This window comes from Panicum virgatum, chromosome 2K, assembly GCF_016808335.1.
Source record: "Panicum virgatum strain AP13 chromosome 2K, P.virgatum_v5, whole genome shotgun sequence".
NCBI lineage: Eukaryota > Viridiplantae > Streptophyta > Magnoliopsida > Poales > Poaceae > Panicum > Panicum virgatum.
Genome location: NC_053137.1, coordinates 65,101,991 through 65,122,756, shown reverse-complemented (window position 1 = coordinate 65,122,756; position 20,766 = coordinate 65,101,991). Strand labels below are relative to the sequence as shown.

General features: G+C 49.5%; 5 protein-coding genes across 10 annotated transcripts; 3 read left to right on the top strand and 2 right to left on the bottom strand.

Moving 5' to 3' along the window:
* The first annotated feature begins 2,103 nt into the window (after positions 1–2,103).
* Positions 2,104–4,579, top strand: LOC120694603 (phosphate metabolism protein 8-like). The gene is made up of 8 exons (XM_039977787.1): positions 2,104–2,222; positions 2,956–3,017; positions 3,106–3,171; positions 3,255–3,352; positions 3,430–3,555; positions 3,650–3,862; positions 3,994–4,059; positions 4,164–4,579. The coding sequence occupies exons 2-8, from the start codon at positions 2,972–2,974 to the stop codon at positions 4,317–4,319; spliced, it is 771 nt and encodes a 256-aa protein (XP_039833721.1). The 5' UTR covers positions 2,104–2,222; positions 2,956–2,971; the 3' UTR covers positions 4,320–4,579.
* A 915-nt stretch (positions 4,580–5,494) lies between these two features.
* On the top strand, positions 5,495–8,561 carry LOC120694600. Of its 4 annotated transcripts, none has more exons than XR_005683560.1 (5): positions 5,535–6,041; positions 6,120–6,386; positions 6,765–7,055; positions 7,515–7,620; positions 7,804–8,561. XR_005683560.1 is itself a non-coding variant. In XM_039977783.1 (4 exons), exons 1-3 carry the CDS (start codon positions 5,637–5,639, stop codon positions 7,053–7,055), a joined length of 963 nt encoding a protein of 320 aa, XP_039833717.1. In that variant the 5' UTR covers positions 5,495–5,636; the 3' UTR covers positions 7,515–7,706. The 4 variants fall into 4 exon arrangements, 1 of the variants encoding a protein (XP_039833717.1); XR_005683558.1 differs by having other exon boundaries at positions 7,747–8,561; XR_005683559.1 differs by having other exon boundaries at positions 7,729–8,561.
* A 229-nt stretch (positions 8,562–8,790) lies between these two features.
* Positions 8,791–12,142, bottom strand: LOC120694602 (ras-related protein RABA5a-like). 2 transcript variants are annotated; one of them, XM_039977786.1, is made up of 4 exons: positions 11,721–12,142; positions 9,794–10,192; positions 9,189–9,516; positions 8,791–9,030 (listed from the first exon to the last, which is right to left on the bottom strand). In XM_039977786.1, coding segments are annotated over exons 2-4 (669 nt in total). In that variant the 5' UTR covers positions 10,134–10,192; positions 11,721–12,142; the 3' UTR covers positions 8,791–9,029. The 2 variants fall into 2 exon arrangements, with proteins under 2 accessions (XP_039833720.1, XP_039833719.1); XM_039977785.1 differs by having other exon boundaries at positions 8,791–9,066; positions 9,185–9,516; positions 11,721–12,141.
* Positions 12,143–16,025: 3,883 nt separating this feature from the next.
* LOC120695591 lies at positions 16,026–16,999 on the bottom strand. The gene is made up of 2 exons (XM_039978798.1): positions 16,942–16,999; positions 16,026–16,588 (listed from the first exon to the last, which is right to left on the bottom strand). The coding sequence occupies exons 1-2, from the start codon at positions 16,997–16,999 to the stop codon at positions 16,026–16,028; spliced, it is 621 nt and encodes a 206-aa protein (XP_039834732.1).
* Positions 17,000–17,505: 506 nt separating this feature from the next.
* Positions 17,506–19,666, top strand: LOC120694599 (TVP38/TMEM64 family membrane protein slr0305-like). 2 transcript variants are annotated; one of them, XM_039977781.1, is made up of 5 exons: positions 17,506–17,659; positions 17,772–18,087; positions 18,408–18,644; positions 18,749–18,969; positions 19,192–19,666. In XM_039977781.1, the coding sequence occupies exons 1-5, from the start codon at positions 17,574–17,576 to the stop codon at positions 19,454–19,456; spliced, it is 1,125 nt and encodes a 374-aa protein (XP_039833715.1). In that variant the 5' UTR covers positions 17,506–17,573; the 3' UTR covers positions 19,457–19,666. The 2 variants fall into 2 exon arrangements, with proteins under 2 accessions (XP_039833715.1, XP_039833716.1); XM_039977782.1 differs by having other exon boundaries at positions 17,510–17,659; positions 17,786–18,087.
* Positions 19,667–20,766: the final 1,100 nt, after the last annotated feature.

Genomic DNA, 20,766 nt, shown 5'->3' with positions numbered 1-20,766 from the left:
CAAGAGGTTCTTGATAGAGGAGCGGTTGATTCTTGGAATCCACCTCAACGTGGATTAGGGGTGACCGGCAAGTCATCGACACCACGGGATAATTTCTTGTGTCAAGCTTGGTTACTTCTCTTGCTCTCTTTAATACTTGCTTTTACTTTGAGCAATTTACTTTACTAGAGCTTGATTTGTGTCTTGTCACCCTAGGTTGCAAACCCATCTAGAGATAGTAATAGCATGACATAGGGCTTTCCTTTGTTACTAATTAAATTTCTCTAGTGTTATTGGTTTTAGATTTTAAACCGTCTATTCACCCCCCCTCTTGTCGGTGTTCTTGATCCTACACTCCTGCTGCGGGGCTTGCCCCTGTGGCTCCTGTGGCTCCGCAACCACCTCGTATACAACCTCCTCCGCCGCGGCTGCTACACGTGTGCATATGCATATGATATGAGAGAATGCATGCATGATTTGCAAAAATTACAAGTACACAATAACCAAACCAATTTCAAACTAATTGCACCAAATACTCCCTGCGAAACCCTCTCAGCCACTGCCACACCGGTCAGACCGGTCAGACCAGTCACCCTTAACCCAGTCACACCACCGGTCAGACCAGTCCCTTCGACCGGTCAGACCGGTCCCAACCAGAGAAAAAACTAGACCCCCAGTCGCGGCTAAACTAGCCCACCAAAACTCAATCCCTTCCAGGCACTAGTTCAGAGGTGCATATAAATGATCTCGACCCAAGGGATTCGACTAAAACCTCCTAGAAAGATGGATTCACCCAACCCTAGGTGAAATACCTTGGATGAGTTAAACTAGCCCTCAACTTCTAAATTCCTTCTAGCTCTTAGTTCATGGATCCACTTGGACGTTTTTGACCAGAGGAAATCACCTAAGATTATCTAGAAAAGGAGATCGAACCAACCCTAGTTGCTTACCTTGAATGGGCTCCTCCCCCACAAAAAAACTTGGAATCCACAGCACCCCAGGAAGGAGCACGTGGAGGAGATGATCACCTACGCCAATACGAAGCTCCCATGGCCTTGGAACCAAAGGAAGAGGGAGGATTGAAGAGCTTAGGGCTTGGGAAGGAAATGAGAGGGAGAGAGCTCGGGCAGGAGCTGAGTTGGGCGAGGCAAGGATGAGGAAGTGGTTGGGAGAGAAAGAGAGTAGTTTAAATGATGTGGGCCCAAGAAAACAATTGGCCCAGCTTCAACCGGTCAGACCGGTTGCCCCGACCGGTCAGACCGGTCTGGCCCAGACTGACAGAACAACTTGATTTGGTGAATTGTCGCGGAAGTTAGAGTTAATGGCTGAAATTAATTCTTAATTACAGGTAATTAATATCTGAAGTGTTACATTAAAGCACGCCGGTTTGGCTAGCTTGTGGTTTGGTGTGGTGGCACCTGTCATGTGTTCCGTGACCGTGAGCCAAGCTAGCTGGCCGTTTTAATTTCCCTGTTCTTCTGCTGCTGCTGCTGACAAATAAAGCAGTATTATTCCCAGCTTATAGGTACATAGGTAGGTAAAAGCGAATTTATCCCAGGCAACCGTGTAGACAACTTATTCACACAGCAGTGATCTTGAAGCTTGAACAGGTAATATTCTCGAAAAAAAAGGCTTGAACAGGTAATAACCGCGGTGGTGCGACACCTCAAAAGTGTAAATAAGTGCTGAAAGCGACGTGATTTTACCATGCTGATCGCCCTAACACATGTCATTGGGAGAAAAAAAGAATTCACCTTTCTACTTCGTCCACACACATCATCTCGAGCGACAGACCGTGTACCCACCCCCTTTTCAACACACGCTCTAGACCGATTTAGTGGAGATTCTCCAAAGCAATCGCCAAGCATTTTGCATGCTCGCTCATCACAACCATTACCACTTGTAACGCTACACGACTACATCACCCGTGTCCAATTGTCTGTTAGGTCTGTTGCATCCAAGCCAAAAGCAAGGACTGTTCGTGTAGGAGAGCAACTAAAGCGAGATTCTTTGGTCGGTTCTTGGTGAAAATAGGCAGGCAAAGCGAAAAAGATGGGAAGGAATCCGTGGACGGATTAGTTTAAGGTAGACGCCCACTAATGCGGCTACCATGTGTCATCTCCCAATAAAGCCGGCAACGCCTCATGGTGTATAAATAGGGGGACTGGGGAGCCTATGTGAATGTGAGCTGTGGCATCAACCTCTGCAAAGACTCTGTGCTTCTCCTTCAGTTTAGCATCTAGGTACCTGTTCAGTTCTGTTGTCGTTTGAGTTCTGTCGCTTGGGGAAGAATGTTTTTCCCACATTTCGTTTATCAAGTTGCTGATGTTTGGTGTGCACCAGCTGATTTATTTCTATCTAACTTTCCATAATGTTGATGCCGCTGGACTCACTCTAGTTTTTTTTTTTTGAGGTGCTTTAGTTAGCGGTTGTAGGTCTGATTGATCATGCATAATAATTTCGAAAAAATATTTCTGCTACTGATATACTGCATCCTCTAACATTATTGTTCCCACCTATGTTTGGATACCTTTTCAAGTTGTAATCACTTGCTTAACACATACCGATATGCATATTTTCTATGTCTTAGCTAGCCTCTTGGGCATACGCATAACTTATATCCTCAATCCATGAGCGGCTGCTGCAGCTGAACCTCATTTTTTCACTTTAATAACTATATTAATCAACACGTAAAACGAAGTGCGATAGTATAAAGGATGTTATCTTCAAAGTACAAAGTGAGTGGCAAGTTGGATTTGTTGCATGTTGCCATGTTCTGCACTATGCCCATTTCAATTTGCTAACTTCAGTATGATGTGTCTCCAATTTAGCAATATCCTAACCAGATGTGCTTATAAGCATGAACTTGACGTCTGAAGAACAGATGCAACTAGAATCCATTTTTTATCCAAAAAAAAAACAGATAGTATTTCTTCCATTTCTGATTTCTCCACGTTCTTATCATTGTTCTTGCAGGCACTAATCTGTGACGATGGAATCTTACACTGCTGGAGCCAAATTTGATTGCTTGCTGTTTGGTGAGTATCTGGTTGCTGGTTGCTGGTTGCACAGCTTTTGTTTTCCTTTTGGATTATTCTTTAACTTCTCTTTGCCTCGCATCTGCAGACATTGACGACACTCTCTATCCACTGAGCTTAGGACTCAACCAAGCCTGCCGTGACAACATACAGGGTAAACAACATTTAGTTCCATCCATAAATTCAGTGCTATAATATTGTTGATCAATACACTAATTTGGAATTACCATAATGCAGACTACATGCTGAACAAGCTGCATATTGAAGAGGGCCAGGTTCCAAAAATGTGCCTCGATTTGTACAAGGAGCATGGAACCACAATGGCTGGTCTCAAGGTTTCTCTGAATACTGATACTTGAAGGTTCACTTCCATAGGTTTGGATCCATCGTAATTTCCATTGTCATGTGGTAGGTTTCGGGCTATGATTTCGACTACGATGACTTCCACGCTTGCGTTCATGGAAGGCTGCCGTATGAGAAGCTGAAACCCGATCCTGTGCTAAGGCAGTTGCTGATCTCTCTGCCACAGAGGAAGATCGTGAGTTCTACTTGGCCCGTGCATTTCCCGTCCTGATCTGCATGGCATCTCCGATTAAATATAGTCTGAAACTGACTGCTGCTCGGGTCTGCAGATTTTCACCAACTCTGACAAAACCCATGTGGCTACGGTCCTGAAGAAGCTCGGGCTTGAGGGGTGCTTCGATGCCATCATCTGCTTCGAGACCCTGAACCCTCCAACCGAACAAGACGACATCGACAGTGGTCGCAGAGGAATCCTGTGCAAGCCGTCCGTGGAGTCCATGGAAGCTGTCATAGAGATCGCCAAGCTCGATGCCAAGAGAACGGTAAGTGATCCCTCCAGCGACGAAGAAACACTGATTTCCTCCGTATTTCTGATTATTTCTCCGCTGCAACCATCGTCAGAGTCTCAGAGAACTCTCTCTCTCTCTCTCTCTGTGTGCATCCATGGTGGCAGGTGTTCTTCGACGACAGTGCGCGCAACATCGCCGCAGGGAAGGCGGCCGGCTTCCACACCGTCGTCGTAAGCTTTTTGCCTCTGCACTTCTGTTCCGCACTGCAGATGGAGCACCAGTACCTGTCGGCTAACGAACGCGGTGTGCCACGCACATGGAACGAACGATGCAGGTGGGGAGGTCGTCGCTGGTGCCGGGCGCGGACGTGGCGCTGGAGAGCATCCACAACATCAGGGAGGCGCTGCCGGAGCTGTGGGTGGAGGCCGACGGCGAGCACGTAGGCGCGGTGCTCCGTGCCGCCGCCGTGGAGACCACGGTGCTCGCATGAACGCGTCGCCCCCCCCCCCCCCCCCCCCCCCCCCGGGGCTTCTGGTTCTGGGGCGCGCGCTTCCTCGCTGCCGCCGAGTGAACCTGTCCGTTGTATTTGTGGACAGTGTCGCCTCGCCTAGTCGCCTGCTGCCAGTCAAAGAGCAGAGAATAACGGTGTGCGTAGGTGTAGCGGGTCTGCTTGTGAAGTTGTGATCCATCGAGGTTGGCCATGATGTGTGTCTGAAACTCTGAATCAATAAAGATTAATCCGTCGTGAAACGAGTGGCATCTTCAGATGGGGATGGATTCGACTGTGTGCAACACTGCATCGTGTTCTTTTCCCCCTTTTTTTTGAGAGAGAAGCTCATGCTTCTTTTTTTCTTTTTCTTTTTTTTTTGAAGGGAAGAGAAGCTAATGCTTGAGCATTCACTGTCTCCAACAAGCCAACCCAAATACGAGACTCATTCGTGTGTTTGGGTCGCGGGCAGGAGAGAGGTCACACAACGCAAAATCTCCGGTCTCCAACAGCCGCGACGCAAAACGCGCGTTCCCAGCTCCGGCTGTCCCCTTCCAGTGGGCCCGACTCGGCTCTGTGGAGACGCAAAAGGACGGACGGAGGACGCAAACATGCGTCGCGCGTCGGCTCGGACCCAAAATGGGTCCCTCGTTTGCGTCGCCTGTTGGAGGGTGTTTTGCCACCCAAAAACACTGTGCCGCACCCATTTTTAGGTTTGGGTCTCTTTTTTGGAGATAGTCTTAGCATGGTGTTGCAGGAACTGCATTTCAGAGACCTTTTCTGCTCACGATGTAGGCCCACACGACAGATGGCCTTGTTTGGTTCACACTAGTCACTAGGAACCCTCATAGTGCACACAAGCCGAGAAAGAAATCTCGCATGTATGGAGTACTAAATAAAGTTTATTTATAAAATATTTTTAGAGATGGTATAACTTTTCACGACGAATCTAATGACAGTAATTAATCGATGATTGGCTACAGTGATGCTATAGTAACTATTCTTTAATCATGCAGTTAAAAGCCTCGTTAGATTTTTCAGGTTTCTAGCACAGGTGTTCTGGAGTTGGTTTTATAAATTAACTTTATTTAATACTGTAATTAGTAGTCAAAATTTTCTAGAACTCACTAGCAAAGAAAACCAAACAGAGCCACCGCCATGTGGGAAAAGATTAGCGCTCAGCCCACTAAGAAAATATCCCTGATCACAGGTCGGCCCGTTGACCGTCAGCGAGGATTTGCCGCACTAGCATTGCGCCTTCCCTGCTGACGCCAGCGGCTGTGTCGCCTTGGTCCCCACTCCGCCGCCGCCGTTGCCGCCATGGGCCGAGGCCGCAACCGTAAGCCCCGCAACTTCGCCACGTTCCGCCTCTGCCCGCGCCCCGGCGCCGCCGACGCCGCCGACCGCGTCTTCGTCCGCGTCGACGACAACCCCTACTCCGTCCCCGGCTTTGCCGACGACGGCGGCGGCCTCTCGTCCTCCACCGCCGTTGGAGGCGACGATGAGCCCTCGTCCTCCTCCGCCGAAGACGGCGGGGACGTGCTCCCCGACCACGTCCGCCGCGAGATCCTTGAGCTCGGCCTCCCCGACGACGGGTACGACTACCTCGCCCACCTCCGCGAGCTCCGCCCCTCCCTCTCCTCCACCGGTGGCGGAGGCTCCTCCGCCGTGTTCCTCCCCAGCCGCCGCCGCCCCGCGCGCTCCGGCCTCCCCGTGGACGTCAAGGTCCGTCCGCCCCATCATTATTCCGTGCCATTTCATCCATCTGCCGGGGCGGCATAACTCTGTTCGCGCGTGGTGAAGGCGTACGACTTGAGTCGTCCTCCGCTTGGTTCCGGGGAGGTTGCGGTGGCGACGAGGCGGGTCGAGGAAGCTATCGACCTGGATGTCGCGAAGCTGCTTGACGGGAGCGATTTGCCGGGCGTTGAGTCCGCTGATGAGGATTTGGAGGAGGATTTTGTTAACCTTGCAAATCAGTCAGATGAGGAGCAGCAGACTGAGGAGGAAGAGAAGAACATTGGTGGGGGCAAGGAGAAGGTCCAGAAACCGCACTGTGAGCAGTTTGATTCGGTGAGCCCAGGGGCTGCTTCATCATCATTACTTCCTGTCAAATCTTAACAAGTGCTGCTGATCTACTAGCAATAGCAGTAAATCATTCTACATATTGTTCATGTCGACAATCAGCATGCCATCCATGGTTGCTGTTTAGACATTTGAATTTATTTTTGCCAACCTTCATTGACTGTCCTGACAAAATCATCTAACATGGGTGTGAATTGTGCTTAAGCCTTTTTGCATTATATTTTTTTTGGCGTGCCGTTTAGCATTCAAAATTCATGTGTGCAAGTTTGGCACGTTTATCTGTTGCTCAGTCAGGTTCCATCTGGAATATATTGATCCCTCCCTGATAACCAAGCATTTGACTTTTGTGCAATATGCAATTCACAGCTTGCTTTGGAAGAATCTGCTGGCGGTGAAGACGCTGTTAAGTATTTTGCAACTACCATTTCCGGATCATATCTCAGTATTCACCCTGAGAAAATTATAGTTCCAGAAAATGCTAAAAAGAAACTTCCGAAATTTTCTACCGGAGAAACAAGTATGAAAAAGGCCATCGTCAAAAAAGGAATTGAGAACCTTCCTGGAGAGCACTTACCTCAAAGGAGAACATGGAGTGATGATAAAACTTTAAATCAGGGACCCTGCAAGGAACCAAAAGAGGAAGCAGAAAAAAGCTAGGTAAAAATGATGCTTTGAGATTCTTCTTCCAAGTCTTGGACATTCAGCTCACATTTGTTCATTTATTTATCTGAGCTTATTTGATTAGTTGAAAATGGAAATGGTAAAAGGAGGGGAAGCTATCAAATTGTGGCCTTCTGTATTTAAACTTGATTCAGTCTCTGCTTTAGTAATTACCAAACATGTTCTCAGATTATTCTGTTATATCATCGTTATTATAGGTTCAACAAACATGTGTTTTTTTCAGAAATGTTTGAAAAAAGCAAATCATTGAGGTTTATTTTTCTGCTTCCTGTCTGTATGATGATAACCATGCATGCATTTTCATGAAATGCTGAAATCGTTTACCGGCTTGTAGCTCTTTTTTGTGATTTTTCTTCTCAAAAGATCATATTTTTTCTATGAAAATCTTTGTGCGCCATGCACGTCATCATTTTTACTGACAGCTTTGTCTCCTAGGCTGCGTTGAAAGATCAAGGGGCAGAGCAAAGAAATAAGATGCCAAGGGCTTGTGTATAAGGCTCAACAAGTTGCTACTGTACCTGGACGATTCCGTATGCCTTATGTATGTTCTGTAATCTGAATCTCTATCTTGGGCCATGTACTTTCAAACTTCAAAATAAGATGGAATCAAACGTTATTTATAGGCTACGTGTTGTGTCTAACAATTCAGATCCTATCACCATTTTAGGAGCAAATCTTTGCTGGGGAGGAAACGATGAAAAGAGAAGCTATTTTGTTTTTTTAGGGTGAAATACCGAGGGGGATGAAGGATCCCCACCTATATTGATCCACATATGCCAGCAAACCGGTGATGGAACATGGTGCATGGGCACCGAGTTGGCCGGAGTCAGGTTACAGGGATACGTACAGTCCACAGTTTTGCCTGTGTCTTGCAGGCCAGGAGGAGACGCGACAAACTTGGCGGCAGGAGAAGCTATATTGTTACTGGGATTTGACAACGAGAGCTTGATTAAAGTGAGAAGAAACTTATTATATAACTGAGACAATCAGCTGAAGGATCTGCAAATTGAAGAGTTAACGACAGTGTCCCACCATGGAAGCTACCAATTACTGAGCAACGGCCGGGGTTGCCATCCAGATTACTGTTCAGTGCAATCCAGATTACTGTTCAGTGCAAGGCACCTGTGTTCAGCCCCAGTCCCCCACTGTTTTTGGGTTCATGAGATGGACTGGAATGGCATGCGTCCATCAGAGGGAACGCAAAGGATGTGCTGATGTGCAGGCTGCAGGCTGCAGCTTCACTGTACCTAGCGATGATTAGCGCTCCGTCCTTGCGGTTTCAACTTTCAAATGGGCGCCTTTGCAGTCAGCTTTCATGGTCGCTGCTGCATGGCTTTCACGTTGCTATCGCGCTCCAATCATGATGATACTGCTCCCAAAGACGATGACATCTTATGATGTCCTCATCATAGTGTTGTGCAACAAATGATACTGTTCATGATCCAGCATATAATGATCACCTGCGATGTTCTTGTCTACTAACTTTTGGGTTTTTTCTTTCAGTTTTTGAACTTACCTACCTCGAGTCGCTACATCGACAACTCTACAGTGGTAGTTTTCAGTTCGTTTTTAGAGTTTCATTCAAGTACCATCTTTAAGTGTGTTGATCACAGCATGATGCTACCTACCTGGAAGGCTGGAACCCGAAATCACGTACGCAGAATGTAAGCACGTTGTGTCAGGTAGGCAGGTGTCCTGGGTTAGAATGATGTAGAATGAAAAAACGGTTTCTTTCTAAGACTAGAATGTAGAATGACACAACAGTCAGTTGGTCGCACTTCCTCTTTACACAATCATGTATATCAATACCTCCCCAAGGATCAATCGAACTATACATTGATTTCCTCCGAAGGAAAACACAGCTTTCATACAAACAGCCTATCCACCTCATCTTTAGAACAAGAACATGGAAAATAACTTTTCACAAGCCCAACCTTTTACATACCCAGATGTGTCTCCCAATCCTACGAATTCAACACAGGCTGACCTGGAAAGATTAGATTGTCCATAAACACACGTTCGGCAATGAGATGATAGCGGGATGTGATGGTAAGAGAACTGAGACAGAGCAAGCTTAAGCAAGGTGAGAATGCGAGAGATCTTACAGGTTATGAGGAACAGCACCACCTCCCACCATTGCTTGTTTCATTGGCCTCGCCCTGCAGCACCACAGCCTTCCCGTTGCTTAGTGACTGCAGCTCGCTTCTCTTCTGCTCTTGAGATTGAAATACCTTCCGGCTTAGTATGCTGTAGATCTCCTTAACAACAGTTTGAAAAGCTGCTGCAACATTTGACGAGTCTAGGGCTGAGGTTTCCATGAAGAAGAGGCCCTGCGCCTCAGCCAGGGCTTGGCCTTCTGCAGTGCTCACTTCACGAGCATGCTTGAGATCGGTTTTATTGCCCACCAGAATTGTGACGACATTCATATCGGAATGAGCTGCAGTCAAAATGAGTCAGAAATAAAGTATGAGGTACAAGCATAAATCTAATAAGGGCCTAGTGTTGAAATTTAAAAATGGTGCATCTTGCTTTTGTCCATGGTCAGCCTTGAGATAATGGCTCGTGATGGCAAGTACATTGATGCTAACAACTCAAAAATCTTCTAGATGACTAGCAAGTTGCGACACAACCCTACTAAAAAAAGGAACAGGTGAAAGATGCACTGAAACGATTGTACTCCATGTTAAGGAATTAGGTAAAAAAGTGGTTCTTACTATGCAGTTCATTAAGCCATCGACCAACACTATCAAAAGTCTGGCGCCTGCTAATATCATAAACAAGGAGAGCTCCAACAGCGCCACGGTAGTAAGCAGATGTAACTGCTCTGAAGCGCTCTTGTCCAGCAGTGTCCCATATCTGAGCTTTAATTTCCTTTCCATCAATTACCAACTTTTGCGTCTGGAACTCCACTCCTATAGTGGACTTGGAGTTTGGGTAGAACTCATTTCTTGCAAATCTTGCTAGTAAGTTTGATTTACCAACAGAGGAGTCTCCGAGCAGAACGATTTTGAATAGATAATCTTGGCTCTGTTCCTCATCTCCATCATAAGCCATTGTGAAACAACTCTATGAATAGAGTTGCTCTTCTAGCACTTGACAAACGTACAACAGCCCTGTCATGGTTGCAGAGTTATACAGCGAGATGAGTACATGAACAATGTGCAGAGTTATACAATGAGATGAGTACATGAACAATGGGAAATGATTCAAGTTTAACAAAAAAAAAATTCCTAAGCAATGTCAAGGAAACAAATCCCACAGATCTAGAAATATATCACATGCAGAATTGCTTCAATAAGACAATAAGTCAAAACAGTCGCATGAAAATAAATAATCCAAATAAAACCTTACGTTGACGCGGTAAAACCATAAGCAGTCCTTGCTTGATTACAGGTTTCTGGTGACAGGACTTAATGGAGTAGGAATTATTCATTTTCACCTTCCAGAGCTCAAGCAATATTAACAATACAAAGTTTTCAGTGGTGTCAAATCAGCAGCATGTACCCAACAAAACATTTGCCTTATCAATTCGAATTCAGAACTAGCAGGAATCATGAAATAAGTGGACCTTTAGTTTTCAGCCAAGAGTAACAAGTTAAAACACAATGTTGATGAATGAAAACTATGCACAAAGCCAATACTTAAAACAAAGAACAATAACTCAAATTCACATCACAACAAAGCATCAAATTAGTTGTCAGCAAAGTACCATTCATGTCCACCAGAGATGATCTATGTACTTTACGCAACCATCGATACGTTGATACAGTATTTGACTCTTGAGCAAATTTGGTTTAAGAAAATCCACTTTCAACCAAGGGCCGATCAGAATACAAAGGGTACAACAGGCCAAAAGAGTATTAGAAATCTACAAAGAGTGGCTGATGCTGTCGCAATGTGAATTACTGTAGTACATCTGCCCTTAAATCGGAACAGAATGTCCTGGATCTGGACAGTTTCAGGCAAGGCACCACCTAGTGGATGTGACGATCCTGGAAAACGCCAATAATGTCACTGGATCGACCGATGATTTGTTCCAGCAGAACACCAATAGAACAGTGTGAAGTTCCTGCTGTCCTGAACAACTCATGCACGGAACCAATGTGGCACAACCGATTTCCAGAAAGAAATTGGGGGAAACAATGTAGCAGTCGTATTAGTGTTCAACTAGCCAAGCATGAGGCACCTACGAATGTTCCCTTAGGCTGATGATCAGCAACCCGCGACGTCAACAGTAATTTGCCCAAAACCCGAGAGATTTTGATCAGCCACCACCCGCGCCCACATTCTCAAAAACAGGGCCCCTGGTTGGCTGCTTCCGCATTGCCCGCCAAATCACACAAACCCAGCTGACCGTCCTAACACGAAGCTCAAGTCCACCCAATGCAGCACCGGGGGCCAGCAGAGCAGACACCCGAGAATTACGGGGAAAATAAACCCCGCCCGCACCTCGGCAGGCTGCTGATCTCGCGCGCTCAGGCAGAAATCCAACCGAACTACGGGCGAACACGCAAGGATTGGATTGGTACAGCGCCACGCAGCGCGCAAATCCGCCAGGCACTAACCGAATCCGGATTGCAGAGGCAGAAACAAAACCAAGTCGTGGAGGGCAAAGGGAATCCATTCGTCGGAGCTACTCACCAGCACGAGACGAGATCACCCTCCACGCCCCGGTGGATCTCCACCCCGCCCCGACTAGGCCGAGGGCGAGCGAACCGGCGCCGCGGCGGCTGGCTGGCGGGCGGCCCGGCCGGTGGGCCGGGCGGAGGATTCGGCAGCCGGAGGGGAGTGCGGCCGCGGGAGAAGCGGGGCGGCGCTGCGCTCGACGGCGGCGTGGACTCTGGGGAGGCTAGGTTTGGACTCGGGGAGACCGGGGAGAGGAGGGAGGGAAGCTGGGCGCGTGTGCTACTGCTGGTGGAGGTGGAGGTGGAGGGGAGGTGAGAGATCTAGATCCCCGGCCGGTCGCCCCCGCTGCTGCTGCCGCTGCCCGTGTGTTCCGCCCCTGTGTGGTGGAATGGAACTCACGTACCGCGTGGTCTGCTTGCCGGAAGCGCCAGGGCGCAGCGGCTAGCGCGGACCGTCTCTTTATAAATTTTGGGAGCTCGTTTACCTCCTCGTCACGAGGTAAACTGCTGTCTCATGGTGACTATAAAATGTGCAGGTTCGTAAATTTTAGGGCTTGTATCTCAATGCTCTTTACCCCCCTTGTTGACTCCGCGGAACTGATGAGAGTTTTTACCCAAGCTGGGAGTGTAACTTGCAAGTCTTTTAACAATTTTTTTTACTACGAAGTAGTAGTAGAAGTAGCAGGCCGTAGCAGATTTATTTTTTTACTTTGCAAAAAAGAAAAAAGAACAGTGCCCCGACCCCGAAGCAAGCTATCAGTGTACTGTAGGGCGGTTCGCTGCATCTTGGACCGGTGGGGGCGCGAGGAATTGAAAGCACCTGCAGTCCTGTGCGCCAGCGGCTGCCGGGCGATCGATGGCGACGCTGACGGTGACAAGCAAGTGAAGCGTGGTCTCTTCTGTTCCCGGCTTCCCCGCCCGCCCGGTACGTACGAGCAGACCAAAACCAACCGGTGTTGTGTTGTGTTGTGTACCACTACCACCACCACACGCCAAGGCCAATCCTATGCATTGCAGCATAGTAGTAACTGCGAGGTCGTGGGGGCATCGCCGACCTGTAGCGTGTACAACCAACAACCCGGCAACAAGATTACAGCGCCGCTGTGGTTTAGGGAGCTCGTACTACTCGTAGGGAGGTTAGCTTACGCGTGCCTGCTGTTGAGAATACCAGTGGCTAGTGCTGTGGCCTGTGGGATAGGATAGGAGGAGCAGCAGCAGCACAGAGGCATGTGATGTGACGTGATGATGGAGGCATGGAGCATCGCTGTGTTTAGTTCCAAAAAATTTCCCCCCAAACTCCAAACTTTCCATCACATCTCCGTCACATCAAAACATTAAATATAGCAAATGACTCATGTATGGAGTACTAAATGTAGTTAAATAAAAAACTAATTACATAGTTTTGATGTACGTTGCGAGACGAATCTTTTGATCCTAGTTAGGTCATGATAGGACAATATTTGCCACAAACAAACGAAACATGCTACAGTGCGCTACAGTGACTGATGTGACTTTTCGCATCCACTTTTTACACTCTTTTTACACATCTAAACACACCCATGGAGGGAGGGGTTTGTTGTTGCTGTTGGCAGCGGGTGGAAGCAGTGAAGGGGACTTGAGTCGGGAGGGGAGGGAAGCAAAGCACCTGTGGCTTCTTTGTTGTTTGCTCTTGAGGTGGATGGATGCAAACTTTACGGCAGCACGGATGGTCCATGGCAGGCCCGCCTTCAATTCCTTGCTTCCCATGCCGTCTTCCTTGTTTTATTCTCTTGCCCTTTTCTTTCCCTTTTTTTATTTTGTAGTGCCATCGCTCAAGGAGTCAAGATCCTAGGAAAATGCAGCCGTTGGTATACCAAAGCTGAAGGTTATCTAGGCTTTAAGAGGAAGAAACGCATCGTATCAACACAAACGGATCTGTAACCTTTGTTGATTCTATAAAACAAATAAATGATTTCGTCTTCTAACCTCTGTTTCGTCTTTGACAGAGCCACAGAGATAATCATGTAAGTGTGGGCATGGTTAGGAATGGTAAAAGATCGTCAAATTTGACAAAGATAATATAAAACTGGCTCTGAGAGAGTTACCCTCTAATTTTATTTAAATTTGAGCTAAAAAATTAAAAAGTCTAGTTGAGCTATAAAGAGAACGATCCATAACACGACTGGGCTGTTTAGTTCCAAAAACGAAAATTTTTAGATGTTAAATTACATGTTTAACCAGATGTCGGGAGGGTTTTTCGGACACTAATTAAAAAACTAATTTCAGAACTCACTTGGAAATCGCGAGACGAATCTTTTGAGGCCTTTGACCACATCATTAGCACATGTGGTACTGTAGCACTTATGGCTAATCATGCATTAATTAGGCTCAAAAGATTCGTCTCGTCGTGTACATTCAAAATATGTAATTAGTTACATTTAGTGCTTCATACATGTGTTTAAAGGGGAGGTGAAAATTTTTGGTAACTAAACGGCTCTAATATTTTCCGTCGGAATTGGAGTGACGAAGAATATGAAAGAGAAATTATTTAATTACCTGTCGCACTGTTTCCTTTACAGCATGCGCGAGGCAATGAATCTCGATGAACCATCGTGTCCACAGAAAACTTCCGCTCCTCTCCTCCTCCCGGGTCCTGTTTGGTTCGGTAGAACAAATTGTGCTAGAGAATTTTGACCAATAATTACTAGTATTAAATGAAGTTAGTTTATAAAATTAATTCCACAACTCCCGCACTATTTCGCAAGGCAAATCTAATGAGTTATTTCACCGTACGATTAGAGGATGATTACTGTAACATCACTGTAGCCAATCGCAGATTTTTTTGGCTCATTAGATTCGTCACACAAAATTGCACCCATCTGTGAAAAGTTTTACAAATAGACTTGGTTTAAACCTCCATACATGCATGAAAGATCCCCGCGCTGCTGTTTATAGCACAAACGATCCAAACGGGGCCCCAGTGGGCTGGGGGGTACTAGCTGCTGCTGCACATCAGCACATGGACGCTGCGCGGGCAGACAGCACAGTGCGATGCACTGCACGGAGCCTGCAGCAGCTACCACCACTGCACGGAGACAACCAGCCACAGTGCCTCGCTGCACCGCTCTCCTCTCTCCTCTGCCTCTGCCTCTGCAGGCAGGAGGAGTGTGCGACACGCAATCGCCCACGCGTCGCCTCCGTGCCGCTGCCTCCTCCTGCCGCCGCCGCTGCTTCTGCGCCGCTGAGGCTGAAGCTGAGCTGACCCGTCGCAGTCGCCAGCCAGCGGCACGTCGCGTCGTTGGTAGGGATGAAAACGGTCGGGAAAATTCCTCGACCGTTCCCGTAATTATATTTTTTATCGGGAACGGAAACGGGAACGGGAAAATCGAACGGTAAAACGAAATCGGTATTACGGGATATCGGGAACGGAATCAATCGGTCGGGAGCATGCCGATTACGATCGGGAATCGATAACTCAAAACGGGAAAATACATACAACCACTTCAAACATTTAACTCGATAAAATAATTACAACTATGCATAAATAACATGAAAACAAGACTCGTATAACTAAGAAACACAGGTAAAGTGAATCACGAATTCACAATTCACGTTGGAACACATGCAAACAACAATTCACGTTTCCAACACAGGTAACACAGCCGACTGCGACAAATACGGAAATTCCCGCGGGAATTTTCCCGGCTGAAAACGGGAACCGTGAAAACGGTCGGGAAAACACCCCAACCGTTCCCGTTCCCGTTCCCGCTCCCGCCCGTTTTCCCGTTTTGTTTTCCCATTTTTTCGCGAAAATGGTTTACGGTCGGTTTAAACGGTAAGCGGAGCCGGTCGGGACGGGATTTTCCCGTCCCATTTTCAACCCTAGTCGTTGGCTTCCCTCCGTTTTCTTTGGGTAATTTTATATTTGTGAACGGATATGCTTTAAAACTGAATTTGTTGCTGGACACTACTCTTTTGAATCCATTTGCCACCAGACATTGAGAAAATTAAAATATTCATTTTTTAGTTTGCCACCAGACTGAGCGCGTGAGGTCGAGCTCCCTGCCGTCGATGTCAGCGGCGCCGGCGCCGGAGGTGGTGAGGGTGGTGGTAGACTGGTACTACTGGCCAGCGGCGGCGGCAGCCTTTGACTAGCCGTGCGTCGACGGCGACGCGATGTACGGGTCGACTGGACCAGCCCGTTGAGAAAATCGGCGAGCCGGTGCTCGCGCCTCCTCGCGGAGCCCTCTCGCGCCCTTAGCAGCGCCTCCGCCTCGGGACTGGCCGCGCTGTCCTCCGCCGGCTCCCGCACAGTCTCCTCGGTGCCGCCGACTGCGAGCACCTAGGCCACCGCCAGCTCGCCCCCGGCCACGACGAGGTTGAGTAGCGTGGCGGCCCCGCTCTCCCAGGCCCTCGCCGTCTCGAATCTGGAACCCGAACACCCTCCTAAAAGGCCTTGAGGCTCTCGGCGCACCCGGCCACCTACGCAGGAGCTGGTGGCGCGCGACGAGCGCGGCCGCCTTGCGCCGATGGTGGTGCAGTGAGCCTCAGCGCAGAGGAGGCTGTGCACGGTGGCGATGGCGTGGTGCACGGCGCCGGTGCGGTGCACGGCGCCGGTGCGGAGCGCGGCGGTGAGGGCGTCGAGAAGGCCCGGCGCAGACACCAGCTGCTCCCGCGCGGAGATGGAGATGTTGAGGAGCACGGCCGTGGAGAGCTGTGCGGCGAGCAGGGGCACTACGCCGGCCTCCGCTGGCGGCGCACGAATCTCCGGATCGTCCTTGGAGGTGAAGGCGGCGTAGTGGTGCGCGTTCGGGACCAGCGGATGCGCTTCTCCCAGGACTCCGTGTCCTTCGACACGAATCGGAGCAGCATCCACGGCACAGCGGCGGCGGCGGCGGCGGCGCTCTGTCGCGCGTCCATGGACCACCACGAGCCCATGAAGACGCTGGAGATCGACACGGCGCGACCCTTCTCCTACTCGACGCCACGGCGCAAGCGCCGTCGTCCTCGCCGATGAACCGCGCGCACCACGGCCACGGGCACTCGCCAGTGACGCCGTCGCCAGGGAAGACCCGCCCCAATCCAGGTCCAGTCCGCGAGCCTGCGCGTGGACCGCGGAGCGGGCGGCGGTAGCGACACGCTGGGCCTACACTCCCAGCAGCACCACGCGGGGGCGATGCCCAACTACATCGCGGCGACGGAGTTGGCCAAGGCCCGCGTGCGGTCCTAGAGCGCGCCGCGGCAGCACCCCTCCACGCCCGAGCACGACCGGCTCTCCGGCGGCGGCAGCTTCGGCGCGGGGTGGCATCGGGCCATGGCGGCGGGGAACGGCCACCGACCCAGGAATTGGAAGCGAACCGCAATGGCGGTGCGCGCGCTCCAAGACCACCGCAGCCACCAGGAGCTCGTGGGAGCAGGAGCAACATTGGATTGATGAGCATTTTTGTCCATTTACTATATTTCGCTCTCCCGCTTATAAAAAATTGATATTTTATTGATTCCGGTGTCCATTAGCAAATAGTTATGGTTAAAAAGTGTCCATCAGCGAAGATGAATTTTAGCGATGTCTTCAAGCTAAAATCAAGATTGAAGGATGTCCGGAGCAAAATTACCCTTTTCCTTTTCGGGACAGAGGAACCGAGAGACGCAAGTGGTAGACTAGGCCTTGGAGGCCCAAGTACTTGGCTGTCTGATAGTTGTTGGGTCATGGGGGTTTTATGGGCCAGCCCGTTCTACTTGCAGATCTTGTGAGCCCGATTCGGCCCATCCCTTCCCTTCGCTTCTTCCTGCCGCAAACGTCGCCGTTGCAGGAGCACGAGGCCGAGCTTGTTTTCGAAAAAATAAATAAAAAATTTGATCTCTCCAGTCTCCTCTTCCCCTTTCCCTCGCCATGACGGAAGTCCCACCAGCTGCTCCCGGCGCTGAAGCAACCGCGGCGGCGTCCCCGGCGGGCGAGCGCGATGAGCAGGCAAGCACGTCAGTACGCGTGGGGGCTCCGCTATTCCCTTCTTCTCGAGTCCCCTGCCCTCGGTGACGTAGCGACGGTCTGATCGGGGGGCATTATGCGTGCGTCTGGTGATTGGTTCAGCTCGCCGGCTACAGGTTCGACGAGCCGCGGAGGAGCCGGAGGTGGAGGGCCCGGGCGGAGCGCGGCGGGAGACGAGCACGCGCGGCTGGTCGGGCCGATGCCGATGCCGGAGCCGCCACCGCCGGCGATGGGTCGGACTCCGACCCCAGCGGGTGTGAGCGCAGCGTATGTGCCTGCGCCCGTACCTGTGCAGCCGCGGCCTTGGTCGGGGTCGAGGTCGTCCGTCCCGTGGGTGAGGCTTGTGGTTGGATTGCTGCTCCTGGTGCTGCTGGGCTACGCGTTCATCAAATGGGGCCTCCCCTTTCTCTCCGAGAAGGTGATGCTTCGATCTCCTATTAAGGGTGTGGGGCCTATTTATTGATGCAGGAATTGCTCTCAATCCATTCTGATATGCAGAGAATTTGTTCCATCTTCTCTATCAAATCTCAATACGAAGGGATTGTGCCTAATCCCCAAAATCCAAACAAGCTTCACTTTGGATTTATCGATCATATGATGGTTAATCACACAAGTTATGTAGTTAGTTCAAGTTTTTCTTAAGAATCTCAAAATTATGCAGCAGATGGCACTTAAACTTTCCACATCATTGTCATGGTAATGCTTCGTGTTACATTTTATCTGCGCCTGATATTGTAGGTGATCATGCCGATTATTCAATGGGAAGCAAAATCTTTCCGACGCCCCGTGTTAGCGGTCGTGATAATTGCTTCTCTAGCACTCTTCCCCGTTGTGTTCCTGCCTTCTGGTCCAGCAATGTGGCTAACAGGAATAATTTTCGGCTATGGCTTCGGCTTCTTGATCATCATGGCTGGGATCACCATCGGCATGTCGATACCTTATTGGATTGGCTTATTGTTTCGTGACCGCCTAAATGTAATGTTTCTAAGCTTTGTTTGATTATGACAACGTTTTTCTTTATTTTTTTAGTGTTTCATAATTTGCCACCCTTCTGCCCTCAATTGTTTGTCAACATACAGCTCTGGTTAGAAAAGAGATGGCCACGGCAGATTGCTCTGATTAAACTGGCTGGTGAAGGGAGTTGGTTCCAACAATTCCGTGTGGTTACATTGCTCAGAATCTCACCATTCCCATATGCACTGCTTAACTATGCTGTAACTGTCACTGAGATGAAGTTCAACCCTTACATTTGTGGCTCGGTTGTTGGGATGATTCCTGATGTGTTCATCAACATCTACAGGTTAGATTCAGATCAACAGTTCATGATAACTTACTAATGACTTGAATTTATTTTTCTTGCTGCTGTCAGGTTGCTAGAACTGATGCTAGTCTAGTTCAGTAGTTGGGCATGGGCTGTGCAGTTCAATCAGAATCAGCACAGTCAAAGTCGTTTAAAAGTTAGCAACTGCTCTTATAATTACTCAGAAAGTCCAAATTGCCGAATTTTTTGCTACTTTTGCAGTGGGCGGCTGATACGCACATTGGCAGAGCTGAATTATCACAAGCATCGAATGACAACAGTTGAGATAGTGTACAACATTGTCTCTGTTATTGTCGCCGTTGTCTTCGCGATTGGATTTACAATCTATGCAAGGAGAGCTCTGGATAACATGGAACGTTCAGGCATCTGCTCCGAACTTGTTGGCGTCCATACTGCCTCGACTGAGTTCAGAGATAACCTTCAAGGTTGTTCAACTGCACGTTCTGTGCCAATTGATGTTGTATAATAATAAATGCAGTACACCTCAGGCCCGGTTGCTTTAGAGTTCTAATCATGTACATATACCACACTAGATTGGTAGGAGGGAAATGTTAACAGCGAATACTTATGGGACGGCCTGCTGCTGTGTTATGTAACTCTGTATATAGCTGCTACTTCTGTAATGTGCTGATGCTGATGCTATTGTTATTTGTTAAGTATTGCTGTTCAGACGTGCGATTGTTGCTTTCTTCAGGCGTGTATATTGTGTGATGGCCTTAGCCCCTAAAGGATTCTTTCTGTCTTCTGTTATCACTTACCAGTCAGGCATGCCGTGTGCCTACCACCTCCAACTGAGAACATGAAATGGGCCGGGCGTCCGTTTGGTATGGCCGTATATTGATTGCTGAAACGACAATAGCTTGTGAATCTGTTCATGTTGATCCGTGTGTAAAACCATCAACTTTGTCAGATCATGTACGTCGATGCATTGAGTTGACCGTCAAAGTTTACTAAGCGATCGTACGTCAACTGCTCATGTCAATGAAATTAAGAGCCAGGACGTACTGTGAAGTCCTGGAGAGTTCAGAACTGGATCGCAAGTTGGCTTAGTTAAACGTATCCAAAGTACTTGGAGAGTACAGTACAGTCTTGCAAGCTAGCTAGCCATGTGCATGGCGTACTGAGAGAAGCCTTCCATTCCATGATTACTACAATGGGGAAGTGGTTGGTATCCGAGGCTTCGCACTGGTGCTCGCGACCAGCCACAGCATTCGTCGACGTGGCCTGGCCGGCGTCGGAAACGGCCGGCTTGTGCTCTTGATCATCAGCACGGGGATCCGGCGGCGCCGGAGCCGGCGGAGAGGCTCCTCTCGAGGTAGAACGCCCGCAGCCTGGAGCTCCTGCTGCTGGTGCTCGCGGAGTGCGACAGCACGGGGAGCCCCCACTGCGAGGAGAACACGATGGCGGGGCAGTCGGCCGCCGCGCTCGCCGCCGCCAGGCGCCGCACAAGCTCCGCGACCAGCGCGGCCAGCCGCCGCGCCGGGAGCAGGAGCACCAGCCGCATCAGCCGCAGCCGCAGCCGCAGCGCCTTCCCGCCGCTGGCCACCGTCGCCGCCCTCCACCTCATCCCGGCCGCCTTGCAGCTCCTCCTCCGCAGCCGCAGCGGCCGCGGCCGCCTCGCCATGGCCGCGCCGTCCCCCTCGCCGTCGTCGTCTTCGCCACCGAGCCCGCCGCGCAGGCGCTGGTACCGGCACGCCGAGCGCGGCAGCTGCCCGTCCCTCGCCATGATCATCTCCAGACCCATGCGGTGAGCTAGCAAGTTACGCGTGGATCGGG